This window comes from Eremothecium cymbalariae, chromosome 2 (assembly GCF_000235365.1).
Source record: "Eremothecium cymbalariae DBVPG#7215 chromosome 2, complete sequence".
NCBI classification, from domain to species: Eukaryota; Fungi; Ascomycota; class Saccharomycetes; order Saccharomycetales; family Saccharomycetaceae; genus Eremothecium; species Eremothecium cymbalariae.
In genome coordinates this window covers 1,043,816-1,056,200 of record NC_016450.1, presented here as the reverse complement: position 1 = coordinate 1,056,200, position 12,385 = coordinate 1,043,816, and the positions used below count along the sequence as shown (strand labels likewise).

Here is a 12,385-nt window from a genome sequence, read left to right as displayed (position 1 = left end):
TATTTCATAATGTACACTTTATATTTGTAAGTAATCTGCAGCTAGTAATAATTCCAAAGATATCTCTGGTGGGACCTCAAACTGTGGAATCTCTGCATCTGGCTCGCTATCCTTGTACTTAAACAAGTAGTTAAGATATTCAATAGCCTTGGACAAGATTTCTGCCTCTATATTTGATAAATTAATTTGACCTTCTTTTTCCAAAAACGTTGAATTTAACATCCTTTCTAAGGTGGGGGATAGAATAATGACATCTCTTGCAACTTCAAATTTGATATTATCACTAGAAATTAGTATTACTGAATCCTCTAGTCCCATTTGCCTCCTATTTATTTAAATCTTTCTTCAGCTTCCAAATACATGCGCACTAGACATACAATAATTCATCAACCTTTTAGCTTTTTCTGCTTACTTTCCAAATGTCGGTTTAGAGATATATTTACTTACTGCACGTTTTAGGGTGCCTCTACTGAACAAGGGCAGAACGATATGGAAACGAACCCTAGCTTGGGCTGGGAGAAGCTTTCAGACGTATATTATAGAAATAGGCAGTTGACCAGTTGGGATTGGAACCATAAGAATGATGTTTCCCATAGTTTTTCAACAACATTATGCGCGCTGTACTATGACCAAAAAATTGAGTGTTATAACTACCTTGGTGAACTGATTTGGGGGTGTGGTATTGCTTCTTTACCTTCTAAATTGGTCACTTTCCAATTTGATGAGGAGGAGACCTTTATAATGGTTTTGCAGGATAGGATACGGAGGTATACTAACTGGTTCCCTTTAGTATGGGAGGAAACAATCCTACCTCCGGAGGTTATCGATACAATTTGGGATTATAAAAATGGCGTAGTAATTTTACAGTCGAGCCAAGATATCTACTATTATTCTAATAATCGATTCGAGTTAGTTTGTGAGAATGCAGAGCAGTTTACTATACCTACTAAACATCATTGGAATGCTAGTGGAGATATGGTGGTGATATGTGATGTTGAATCTGTCTTCCATTTCAAAATAACGAGCAGGAAACTTGAAAAAGTTTTATCTGATTCTCGTTGGCAAGTTATAAAAATATCACCCAAAGGGTTTGTATGTTTGTTTAACATCCGTTTGAACAAATTGGCAATCTACAAGGACTCTGCTTACTTTTTATTAGAGCAAGTTCTAGAGGAAACTGCTGATGCCATTGAATGGTGTGGTAATGATACAATAGCTTACAGTTGTCAAAAAAATGAGGAAGTGAAATTAATTGGACCTAAAGGGTCTTACGTTTCATTCTGGTATCCTGATCGCATTATCGATTTGCGAATGGAAGTCGATGGTGTGAAGGTAATGACGTCAACGTCAGTTAACTTTATTTCTAAAGTTGAGATATACACATCAAAAATATTTTCAATTGGTTCGACGGAATCGAGTGCGATTCTGCTGGATTCTTTAGAGTTGTTATCGAATCATGCTCCCAGAGCTATTGAAAATTTAAAAGTTATTAACTTAGAACAAGCTGTTTTAGAGTGCACTTTAGCTGCTCGTGAAGAGTTTACACCATATTGGCAAAAAAGACTACTATCTGCTGCTTCCTTTGGAAAGGACTCTTTATCCAGTAGAGTGTTCAATTCAAAAATTTTTGTTCAAACCTGCAATCTACTACGAGTTTTAAATTGGTTGTCACAATTGGGTTTGCCAATAACTGCAAGACAATATGATATTATTACAATCAATGGTATCGTTGCCCGGCTTGTCAGACTAAGGAAGTTCCATAAGTGCATACAAATTTGTAATTTTCTTAACCATCAAGACATGCTTCCTTACATTTTTAAGGAGTGGGCAGTTGCGAAGATTAAATTGTCCACTGAACTTGACGATATACAGTTGTACAAAGCAATTAAAAAGCAATCTTCAAAGCAGTCTTTATCATATTTGAACCAAGTAGCACGTACTGCTTTTTTGGAAGGAAGATTTGAACTTGCAAAGAAATTAGCCCTGGATTCTACCTTACCAAAATTAAAATTACAATTACTGCTTGATATGGACGAAAACGAACTTGCTTTGATCGAAGCAGTCAAAACGTTTAACACTGATCTAATATTATCATTATTGATGATATTAAGAAAAAAGTTGACGACCGCCCAATTCACAAAAGTTTTGCTGCTGGTTTTAAAAGATAACGAATTAATGCAATTTTATGAAAGAGACAACTCAGCCTTTCTATATGATTTTTATCGCCAGACTGACAATTTCCAAGATTTAGCGCAATTGATCTTCTCTGAAGGAGAACGTAAAAACGCTTTGCCCTCTTTCCTACCACAAGTCCAAAATCTATACGGTAACGTTCTTGATAGTGCTATAATAAAAGAGGATAAAGAACTGATCTCTCGCCAAATTGCGTTAGCCGAGTTCCAACAAGAGTTGTCCACAAAGGTACATCATGATTTCACTAATTTGACTATGGACAATACTGTGACTAAATTAATCGAACTAGGGCAAGAAAAATATTTGACCAAGTTATTAAAGTTATTCAAGATCAGTGACAAGAAGTATTATCAAATTAAATGTCAAACGTTATCAAATATGGGAAGATTTGAACAATTGAACGCTTTTGCTAAGGAAAAGAAGTCCCCTATTGGCTACAAGCCCTTTTTTGAATGTGTCTACAAAAAAGGTCATAAGAGGGAAGCTGCTGTATACGTCTCAATGATCACCGGGATACCCAGCCAAGAGAAAATAGAAATGTATTTGAAGTGCGGCTCGTTGTACGATGCTATACAACTAGCATCGAGGGAAAAAGATCAGGAAGCATTGAAGTACATACAAGATCAAATTCCTCCAAATCAGCCACAGCTGCAGGCTTTATTAAGAGATGTACTGAATAAGCTTTGATTGTTTGATTAAATAAGCCCTCCTCTATTTATTTTCCTAAAATCCCCATTTTCAATTATTCCAGATTCATTCCCATTTTCCCCAGTCAACCAACCAGGTAGCTCGTCAATTTCTATATGCTGTTTATCACAGAGTTCATGAATCCCACCAAATATATCCAATCCACTTAGTTTAAGTTTAAATTCTACACTACCTGTAATTCTTATGATATACTCTACCTTCTTCACGGGTACAAGCGATAGGTATATGTCTGTCTCAATCTCGGCATCTGCTACATCTTGGTCGCACATTCGATAAATTCTTTGATAGAACCTCTTGTTTAAATATTTTGTTTTTGATTTTACCCCACGCTTAGACCCTTTAAACCGTAGCATTGCACGTTCTTTCTTGGACTTTATACCTTCATCATCATCTGAAATAAGCCTTCTTTTACCAACGACAATTGGGTGCTTTTCTGGGCTACCTAATGGAGTCGGTTCCGCATCCACATCTAAATATGCGGCCCAAGCCCCGTGTAGACTATTAGCTAACGCTGTCCCAAAATTGCGATCTAATACAGTAAGAAGTTCCTTCGTTGGCCTACTAATAGGTCGCAACCGAATTACATTTCTCGATTGATTTAAAGCAATTGAAACACACTGTAATATGAATTGGGAATGGATATCTCTCTGAGCAGAATGAAAAATTACTTTATATCTTAAGGGCATAACAACAAAAAATGGTTTATGAGAAACGAATTGGGATCCATTAGTCTCAAATAGTTGGATCCGATAAATTATTAAGGGAAGACAGGGATGTGAAGCACTGTAAATGTGAAATGTATGGACCTTTCCTAAAAGTTCCTTGAGCTTATGATTGAACTCCTTAAAGTCCATGTTTACAACAATCGTTTTATCATCCTTATCCATAGTGGCAGATACTACCCAAGATATAGAAAGTTTATCAGAGCAAATAGCGCTCACATCCAACTGTGCCAATTGGTAAATATTTAAACCACCTGGCCATAGATCTGTAAAGATTAAATTAGCGAGGGTCTTCAAGCTCATATCAATTATATCTTCAACATTAATAGCTTCCACATGAGGAAACTTTGTTAACCATTCTCGCACCAAATTCTTTAAAATGAAAGCATCCAATCTATTTATTTTAGTCAATACCTCCTCCCGAATGCCACCACATATCAATGTGTCATCAACATGCATTGGATCTCCACTCGCAAGCTGCTACCATTTAAGTAGTGTTTCCTTTAGTATTCGATGTCTTCATATTATCGTGTTTTATGATTGTTGATATCGTTTCTTTTTCATAGTGATTTTTCAAGAAAATTTTGGTGATCGAGGCCCATCTCATCTCAATGTATAAAAAGTTCTGAATTCAGAAGGCAAAGGATCATTATTGGAGATGAGTGTGTCAGTTAATGGTTTGAATGGTCATAATCTTGACCAGAAGACTCTGTTTGTGCGTAATATTCCTTTTACTGCTACCGATGCAGAGTTAACAGACTTTTTTTCGCAGTTTGCACCGCTAAAGCATGCTATTATAGTGAAGGATGGTGATGGAAACAGTCGAGGATTTGGCTTTGTTTCCTTTGCTGTTGATGAGGATACCCAAACGGCTTTAAATGAGGGTAGAAAAATGAAATTCCAAGGCCGTTTATTGAGAGTAGATATAGCTAAGAGGAGAGAACGTTCTAAAAAATCTGAAGGTGATGAAGGAGAAGGTGGGAAAGAGACAGCTTCCAGAGATAAAACTGTGGAAGAAGATTCTTCGGATGCTATGATGAAAGGTAAGCCTAAGTTAATTATTAGAAATATGCCTTGGTCCTGTCGTGATGCGGAGAAATTAAAGAAAATTTTCTCAAGGTTTGGTACAGTTGTGGAAACGACTATTCCAAGAAAGCGAGATGGTAGGCTATGTGGATTTGCATTTGTAACTATGAAGAAACTTGCTAATTGCGAAAAGGCTATCGAGGGCTCTAAGGGTTTAAAAATCGATGGCAGAGACGTTGCTGTTGACTTTGCTGTTCAGAAGAACAAATGGGAAGACTATAAAAATTTACAGAATTCCACCGAGGAACAGAAAGAGGAGGAAACCAAAGATGCAGATGAAGAAGGAGCTTTATTGAAAAGTTCAGCAAACGATGACTCTAGTGATGAGGAAAATGAGGATGATTCCGAACCGGAACCAAGCAATGACGAAGAAATTAGAAATCCGGATAATAAACCAAAAAACAGGAGAGAAAAGTTCTCCGTATTTATTCGTAATGTTCCATACGATGCTACTCAAGAGTCTCTGGAGGAGCATTTCGCTCAATTTGGTCCTGTGAAATATGTGTTGCCCGTTGTAGATAGGGAAACTGGTTTACCCAAGGGAACCGCCTTCGCAGCCTTTAAAACTCAAGAAACATATGATAACTGCATAAAAAATGCACCAAGTGTCGTTAATACTTCACTACTTATCAGTGATGATGTCCTTCCACAGTATGTTTACGAAGGTCGTGTTTTATCAATCACGCCAACTCTAGATAAGGACTCTGCAAATAGAATGGCTGACGCTAATGCGTTGAAGAGACGAGAGCTTTTCGGAATTGCCCCTGGCGAGAAGGATAGGCGTAATTTATATCTATTGAATGAAGGTAGAATTACTGAAGGTTCGAAGTTGGCCCAACTTTTAAGTACGGCGGATATGGAAGTCAGAGAAAAATCTTATCAGTTAAGAGTTGAACAGTTGAAGAAAAACCCTGAATTAAGTCTATCTATGACTAGGTTGGCTGTTAGAAATATTCCAAGGGCAATGAACGAAGCTGCTTTAAAAATATTGGCACGTAAAGCGGTAGTTGAATTTGCAACAGAAGTAAAGGAAGGGAAAAGGCATCCACTATCCAAGGAAGAGATTAGCAGATCTACCAAAGACAAGTATAAGTTAATGACAGCGGAGGAAGTAACAGCTTTAAAAAGTAGAGAGAAGAAACGTGGTCTAGTTAAACAATCTAAGATAATAATGGAAGTCAAGGGTTCAGTTGTTGGAAGAAGTAAAGGTTATGGATTCGTTGAATACAGAGACCATAAATCTGCTTTGATGGGACTAAGATGGTTAAATGCGCACGAGGTCAGTTTAGAGGAGATTTTAGAAGGCTTGACAGAGGAGCAAAAGAAGTCCGTTGACACTGTTGGGTTCAAAAAGAGACGGTTAGTAGTCGAATTTGCACTTGAAAATGCAACTGTTGTTAAGAGAAGAAATGAGAAGATAAAAGTATCCAGAGAAGTTTCCAAAAGAAAGAGGGGCCAAGACGATGAAGGTAAAGAGGATAACAAGAGGCATAAGAACACGCAAGAACCCAAGGCTAACAATAACAAGAGTGGACTAAATGATGATATAAAAAGAATAATTGGTTTAAAACGCAAAAGAAGAAACGGTAAGAACAAATAATGGATACCTATATAGTGTTTTGATGCGCTTTCTGTATAAAGAAGTTGAAGTGTGATATATTATCATCTGCATATATTTATTTACATTAAAAAATCAATATTAACGCTTCTTTTTTCTCAAAGGACCGCCTGATGAAGTACCTCCTGATGACATGTTACTACCATTTCCTTGAACTGCAGCAGCAGCAGCAGCGGCAGCGGCTAAAATACGTCTGTTAACTCCTAAACCCCCAATTGAATTGTTTGTAATTCCATTGTTATTTGCAGCCTGTTGCTGCGGTGGATGGTGGCTAAATACATTTTTGCTTTTATTGGCTCCAGCGTTCATTATGTCATTATCGTTTGTATGTATCCTCCTTGGAGGATATTTATAGTTCAGTCCTTCAAATACGTCTTCTGAAACAGGCGGGTCATTATTACAAAAGTATTCGTGTTCTAAAGCATCTATTGCATCAATTCTTGAGATTGGATCGTATCTCAACAAATGGTACAAAAGGTCCAAAGTTGCTTTGTCTCTTCCACCTGATGAATGATACCACACGGGTAAATTATCTCTATATTTTGAGAATTTGGCCAACTGTTCATATTCTGGATATTTATGGATATTTGGCCATGTTTGTGGGGTTGGAGTACCAAGAACTTCTAATATTCTTTGAAGTTGGTTACCTTGAAACGGTACACTTTTCTTGGAATCCATTTTAGCTTCTTCACCTTTAAATATTGGACGTAGACCTATTAACTCAGCAAAGATACAACCAACAGCCCAAAGATCGATGGCTGGAGAGTAGTGGCGGGCACCAAGCAGTAACTCTGGTGCTCTATACCATATTGTAACAACAACTTTGTCGCCGGTGTACAATGTTTGAACCATATTATAAAATTTTCGTGCCAATCCTAAATCACCAATCTTTACACAACCATCAACTGTGACCATGATATTAGCGGGCTTCAAATCTCTATGCAAGATCCAATTTTGATGCAGGTAAGAAACTCCATCCAATATTTGCCACATGATTGACTTGAGCGTCCTTGGAGGGATTAATCGTTTTTCTGGATGTGAATGAAAATGAATTATTTGTAAAAGGTCATGTTCAGCAAACTCTGACACCATGTAAATACTCTTCTTTTCCAAAAATATTTCAACTAACTTGATTAGGTGCTTATTGTTCAATTCTCGACACAATGACATCTCTCTGCAAGCACTTTGAGATATACCTGTATAATGAAGTTGTTCAGCTCCCTCTCTTTCAGTCTTGAATTTTTTAATGGCAAAAAATGGGGTTGAAACATTCTTTTTTGGTGATGACTTAATTGTAGTACTAGATCTTCCAGGATGAGGTTGTCCACCTATCATTGCATTATTGGTGGACGGCAATGTGTCCTTTGACGTATTGTCGTCAAGTCGCAGCAGATCAGAACTTCTATTACCCACTATTCTTAATGCTAAATTCCCACGCCTAGTATCTAGATTAGACGAAGACATTCCTATAGGTCCATTATGGGATATCAGCTTATTCTCTTGATCATTCATGGGAGATTTCACCTTTGCCTTGTAAACTTTACCATATGTACCTGCCGCAATGTATCCTATAATCTCATATTTCTCCAGGACTGAAACCCTGCTAACATCCTTTCTTTGTCGATACGGTCCGATTGAGAAAACATTGTTATTTGCCATTAGCATTGGTGTTTTGGAATTAGTTGTATTCCCTTTACTGTCTAATAATTGCTGTTGTTGTTGTTGAGACCAAAGACTTCTCGTTGAACTCTGGTTCGAAACTTTAAAATACTTATTCTGCTGAGATTGATGCTGGTTATTCATCTTTAATAGATGATGACACTTTTATGATCATATATTAGTATAAATAGGCCTGGAATGTCGGTTAATTTTCCTTCTTGCCGTGTTCGCTATCACTAATCAATTAGTTTTAGGGTTTTACCTCGTTTTTGATTTGAATATGATACGAATTTAGAGACGTTAAGGATGTAGCTTAACAAATTACTAGATAAATATTTAAAGCATATTTCTATGGAGCCTATTAATTTGACTATTTAAATAATAAAAGTATGTGTCAGTCGATTAAACGACTTTATATGAGGATGAAGTACACAGGAGGTGGTCAATTAGCTACTTGTAGCATGTATAAAGGGCACCGACTTCACCTCTTATAGAAATGTTTTAGTCGTCTGTAAGGAAGTGATAGAATTCTAGCAAAATATGGAGCAGCCCATAGACTCAAAAGGATTCTTGCAGGATACAAGATTTTAACAATGCAGTATGCAATAGCACCAGAGGTAATCAACTTTTGTTTGTCACAGCCCTGTCCATGTTCTTTAACTAGCTTTTCTATTACAGGAGATCCTACCGCAGTTAGTTTCTGATTGACATAGTCGGGTAACATGGATAAGTCTGTACATTCAAGATTATAAAGGATATACCAGATCATCAATAGTGGTGCCACAGCTGTTACTTCATGTAAAACCAGAAAGGCTGTTACAGTCGATATTGGACCATTTTTCAATAACCGATCAAAATACTTTCTGCATCTGGGGTTATCATAGAGCTTTCGAAGGATGTAGGATTTCTTAATATATACATGAGCCTTGGATAATTGTTTATCAACAACCGTTTTGTTTATTGAGTTTGAGTACTGGCTAATCTGCTGGATACTTCGATTCCGAAGTTTTACACGGGTACCTAGGCGAATACGACCAATATTGAATATAACATCCAAAGGCCTTGTATGGTATGATTTGAATATTATAGGTAGCTTATTTAACTGTAACATTAATATCTTTGAGAGTCTTTATCCCTGGACCATGTCATTTTTAAATTATTTACAAGGGTTCGCTGTGTTATAAAAGAGGACGATGATTATTTAGAATTTAGTAAGTTGTAAGCTGATCCTTGCCCGTACTAAAAGTTTAGCGGAAATTACAAACCATCGCGAACAACTGAAGCACAACGAGCACATAAATGATCTTCCACAGGAGAATTGTTTTTCCAGCACCTTGGACATTTATGGCTTGAACTTTTTTGGACGTAAATCTTTACTTTTACGTCATTTTCTAAAGTAGTTTGGATGGTAAGGATCTGCTCTGTGTGGAATGTTAGAACATCGGAAGAAAAGCGAACTTCTGCAGCCTGGGTGAGGTCTGAAATTTCTTGTTCATCAAACGGTAATGATTCCTGGGAAATTAATGTAAGTTTTACCTGTGAATTTTTAGTTAAAGTAGGCATTTTCTTGAAAAGTTCATTAAACTTGTTGAGGATCTCTAATTGGTTCTTCTCGAATTTGGGGACTAGAGATTGGCTATTTGGTATATTAAGTTGTGAACGTGGTCTCCTTGAAGAAGACTCTTGAGGATCAACGAATCCAGTTTTTTGATTGATTAGCCATTGCTTCGGTAGATGGTTCCAAGCTTCTTGGACCATGACTGGGATTATCGGAGCCAAAATAGCTCGATAGACGTCAAAAATATGGAATAAAGTTGTCTGAATCTGCTGCCGTTTAAGGGCTGTTGAAGAATCGCAGTATAATGAATCTTTTATAATGTCAAAGTAGAAAGCGGATAAATTATTATTCATATGGTATTGCAAATCAGTTAGAACTTTGCAAAAATTGAAGTTGTCATATAAATCCTTGGAGCTTTTGTTCAAATCCTGAAGTTTAGACAAAACATACAGATCAACTGGCCTTAGTTTTTCAAATGGGAGTAAATTGAAAGTCTCGCTCTCTTGTAAGTTCCCCAGAATGAAACGCAGCGTAAGTCTAAACTTCTTCAAGGATTCTGCAACGTGATTTATGACTGTGGAACTAGCGACAATGTCTGAAGTAAAATCTGCTTGAGCAACCAAGAGTCTTAACCCATCTACACCCAAACTCGGTAAGTTGCGATTTTTATCGCCCAATATAATACTGGATGGCAAGATAACATTGCCAAGTGACTTGGACATTTTCATACCATCGCCGTCCAAAGTAAAGCCATGAGTAACAACAGCACCAAACGGCGTAGATTCTTTTCCTAAAGCAGCTACTCTAGTAAGAAGTGAACTTTGGAACCATCCTCTATGCTGATCAGAGCCTTCTAAATAGACGTTACTTAGCGGTTCTGGTAATTTCTTTAACCCCAGTGTATTTTTATACCACCGACTAATTACATTCCAACTGCTACCGCTGTCAAACCAAACATCGATAGTATCCTTCCCTCTAAAGTATAAGTGTGCAACATCTTTATACTTGCTAGGCAGCCAATCAATCATGTTTTCGGGGCAAGATTCCATAAACCACGAATCAATACCCTTTTCTGCAATAGTTTCTATAATATGAGAAATGATCTCGTCATTAACCAACATCTCATCCGGGTTATCGATTCGGTACAGCACAGGAATTGGGACACCCCATGATCTTTGCCGCGAAATACACCACTCGGTCCTTCCTCTAATGAACGATGACAATCTATTATATCCTCTTGATGGAACAAATGTAACATTATCTAAACTCTTTAAAGATAACGACCTAACATCACGTAAATCAGCAAACCACTGTGGTGTTGACCTGATGATCACTGGTTTTTTAGATCTCCAATCATAAGGATATGAATGTTTATATTCATGCGAATAAAGTAACATCCCATTCCGCTTTAATAACAAAAGAATTGTAGTTGTGGTATTCCGATCTAAAACCTTCATAGGCCGACCGTCAGAATCTTTCAATATTTCACGTAAGTACGGTGGAAGTTCGTTTAATTTGTACCTTCCTTTGTGATCAACAGGCGAATAGACCTCCAAACCATGAGCGACACTTACAAGGTAGTCATCGTGTCCATGGCCAGGGGCTGTATGAACCAAACCAGTACCTGTATGTTTCGTAACATGATCACCATGAAGTAATGGTCTAGAAACACCATCTTTCATCAAGCTATTAATATATCTCAGACCATGTAGATTGGTTCCCTTGATCTCAGAAATAACCACTGGCACTTCGGAATCACCCCAGGCCAACGTTTTCCATAAATTCGACTCCACTATAAGTATTTCTTCGCTCAATTTAATTAAACTATATTCGAGGCCCTTGTTATAACAAATAGCCATATTCGAAAACAAGGTCCAAGGAGTACTTGTCCACACCAAACAGTTAATCGGAAGATCTGTGCCAAGAGAGGGGAATTGCTTCCTGAGAGCAGTGCAGGACTCATTGCTTAGTGAAAATTTGATATACGCAGCGGTAGATACGTGATCAACCTTATATTCTAGCTCTCCCTCAGCCAAAGCCGTCTGTGTCTCCGTGCCCCAATATACGGGTTTTCTTTGCCGTCTAATCAACCCACGGCTAAACATATTTTGTAACACCCTCAATTGATCCAACTCAAAAGTCCTATCCATAGTGATATATGGATCATCCCAGTTGGTCATAATAGCAAATTTCTGGAACTGTTCCATCTGCGTCTTCACCGTCTCAAGTGCGTATTTCGAAGCAACCGACCTCACCTTTGTTGCCGAGATGTTGCTAACATCATCGCTTAACTTCTGCAATGCCTTGATCTCTATAGGAAGACCGTGACAATCCCAACCTGGCTTGTAAAACACATATTTCCCTTCTAATAACTGGTGACGGTTCGTGATATCCTTGAGGATCTTGTTCAACGCGTGTCCCAAATGCAAGTCACCATTTGCATATGGAGGTCCATCATGTAAAACAAACAAACAAGCTTTCAAAAATGAAACTTTGTCCTCATCATTCTCAATTGTTGAAATCTTATCCAGAAACTCCTTATACTGCCTTTGATACACCTTTTCAGAACATTGTGGTATCAATTCTTCAAATACCTTACGCAAATCTGACCTGTTAGCGAACTTCGTCCTCGGTAACCGCAGAGTCTTTTGATAGCTGTGAGCAGAATATCGTCTGATAAACAAAAACATATCTACCCAAGGACACCTATAACAACCCCGACGCGTTATTAGTCCTTTCCACCTCTTATATTTGCACTACGTTGCACCTGTAGTTCATCGAAATTCCATTTTTTTCAAAATTTCAATTTTCACTAAGTTTCTGGCTTCCGAATGGATCGGA

At 37.6% G+C, this 12,385-nt stretch overlaps 7 protein-coding genes across 7 annotated transcripts; 2 read left to right on the top strand and 5 right to left on the bottom strand.

Moving 5' to 3' along the window:
• Nucleotides 1-18: 18 nt before the first annotated feature.
• On the bottom strand, nucleotides 19-318 carry ELC1 (elongin C; the record flags this gene model as incomplete). Its single annotated transcript, XM_003645033.1, has 1 exon — nucleotides 19-318. One exon carries the CDS (start codon nucleotides 316-318, stop codon nucleotides 19-21), a length of 300 nt encoding a protein of 99 aa, XP_003645081.1.
• Nucleotides 319-489: 171 nt separating this feature from the next.
• Nucleotides 490-2,880, top strand: VPS16 (tethering complex subunit VPS16; the record flags this gene model as incomplete). Its single annotated transcript, XM_003645032.1, has 1 exon — nucleotides 490-2,880. The coding sequence occupies one exon, from the start codon at nucleotides 490-492 to the stop codon at nucleotides 2,878-2,880; it is 2,391 nt and encodes a 796-aa protein (XP_003645080.1).
• An 8-nt stretch (nucleotides 2,881-2,888) lies between these two features.
• Nucleotides 2,889-4,082, bottom strand: CHL4 (Chl4p; the record flags this gene model as incomplete). Its single annotated transcript, XM_003645031.1, has 1 exon — nucleotides 2,889-4,082. The coding sequence occupies one exon, from the start codon at nucleotides 4,080-4,082 to the stop codon at nucleotides 2,889-2,891; it is 1,194 nt and encodes a 397-aa protein (XP_003645079.1).
• A 199-nt stretch (nucleotides 4,083-4,281) lies between these two features.
• Nucleotides 4,282-6,309, top strand: NOP4 (mRNA-binding ribosome biosynthesis protein NOP4; the record flags this gene model as incomplete). The annotated part of the gene is made up of 1 exon (XM_003645030.1): nucleotides 4,282-6,309. The coding sequence occupies one exon, from the start codon at nucleotides 4,282-4,284 to the stop codon at nucleotides 6,307-6,309; it is 2,028 nt and encodes a 675-aa protein (XP_003645078.1).
• A 99-nt stretch (nucleotides 6,310-6,408) lies between these two features.
• On the bottom strand, nucleotides 6,409-8,130 carry SSN3 (cyclin-dependent serine/threonine protein kinase SSN3; the record flags this gene model as incomplete). Its single annotated transcript, XM_003645029.1, has 1 exon — nucleotides 6,409-8,130. The coding sequence occupies one exon, from the start codon at nucleotides 8,128-8,130 to the stop codon at nucleotides 6,409-6,411; it is 1,722 nt and encodes a 573-aa protein (XP_003645077.1).
• Nucleotides 8,131-8,467: 337 nt separating this feature from the next.
• Nucleotides 8,468-9,097, bottom strand: MRX11 (Mrx11p; the record flags this gene model as incomplete). Its single annotated transcript, XM_003645028.1, has 1 exon — nucleotides 8,468-9,097. The coding sequence occupies one exon, from the start codon at nucleotides 9,095-9,097 to the stop codon at nucleotides 8,468-8,470; it is 630 nt and encodes a 209-aa protein (XP_003645076.1).
• Nucleotides 9,098-9,243: 146 nt separating this feature from the next.
• Nucleotides 9,244-12,234, bottom strand: ISM1 (isoleucine--tRNA ligase ISM1; the record flags this gene model as incomplete). Its single annotated transcript, XM_003645027.1, has 1 exon — nucleotides 9,244-12,234. The coding sequence occupies one exon, from the start codon at nucleotides 12,232-12,234 to the stop codon at nucleotides 9,244-9,246; it is 2,991 nt and encodes a 996-aa protein (XP_003645075.1).
• Nucleotides 12,235-12,385: the final 151 nt, after the last annotated feature.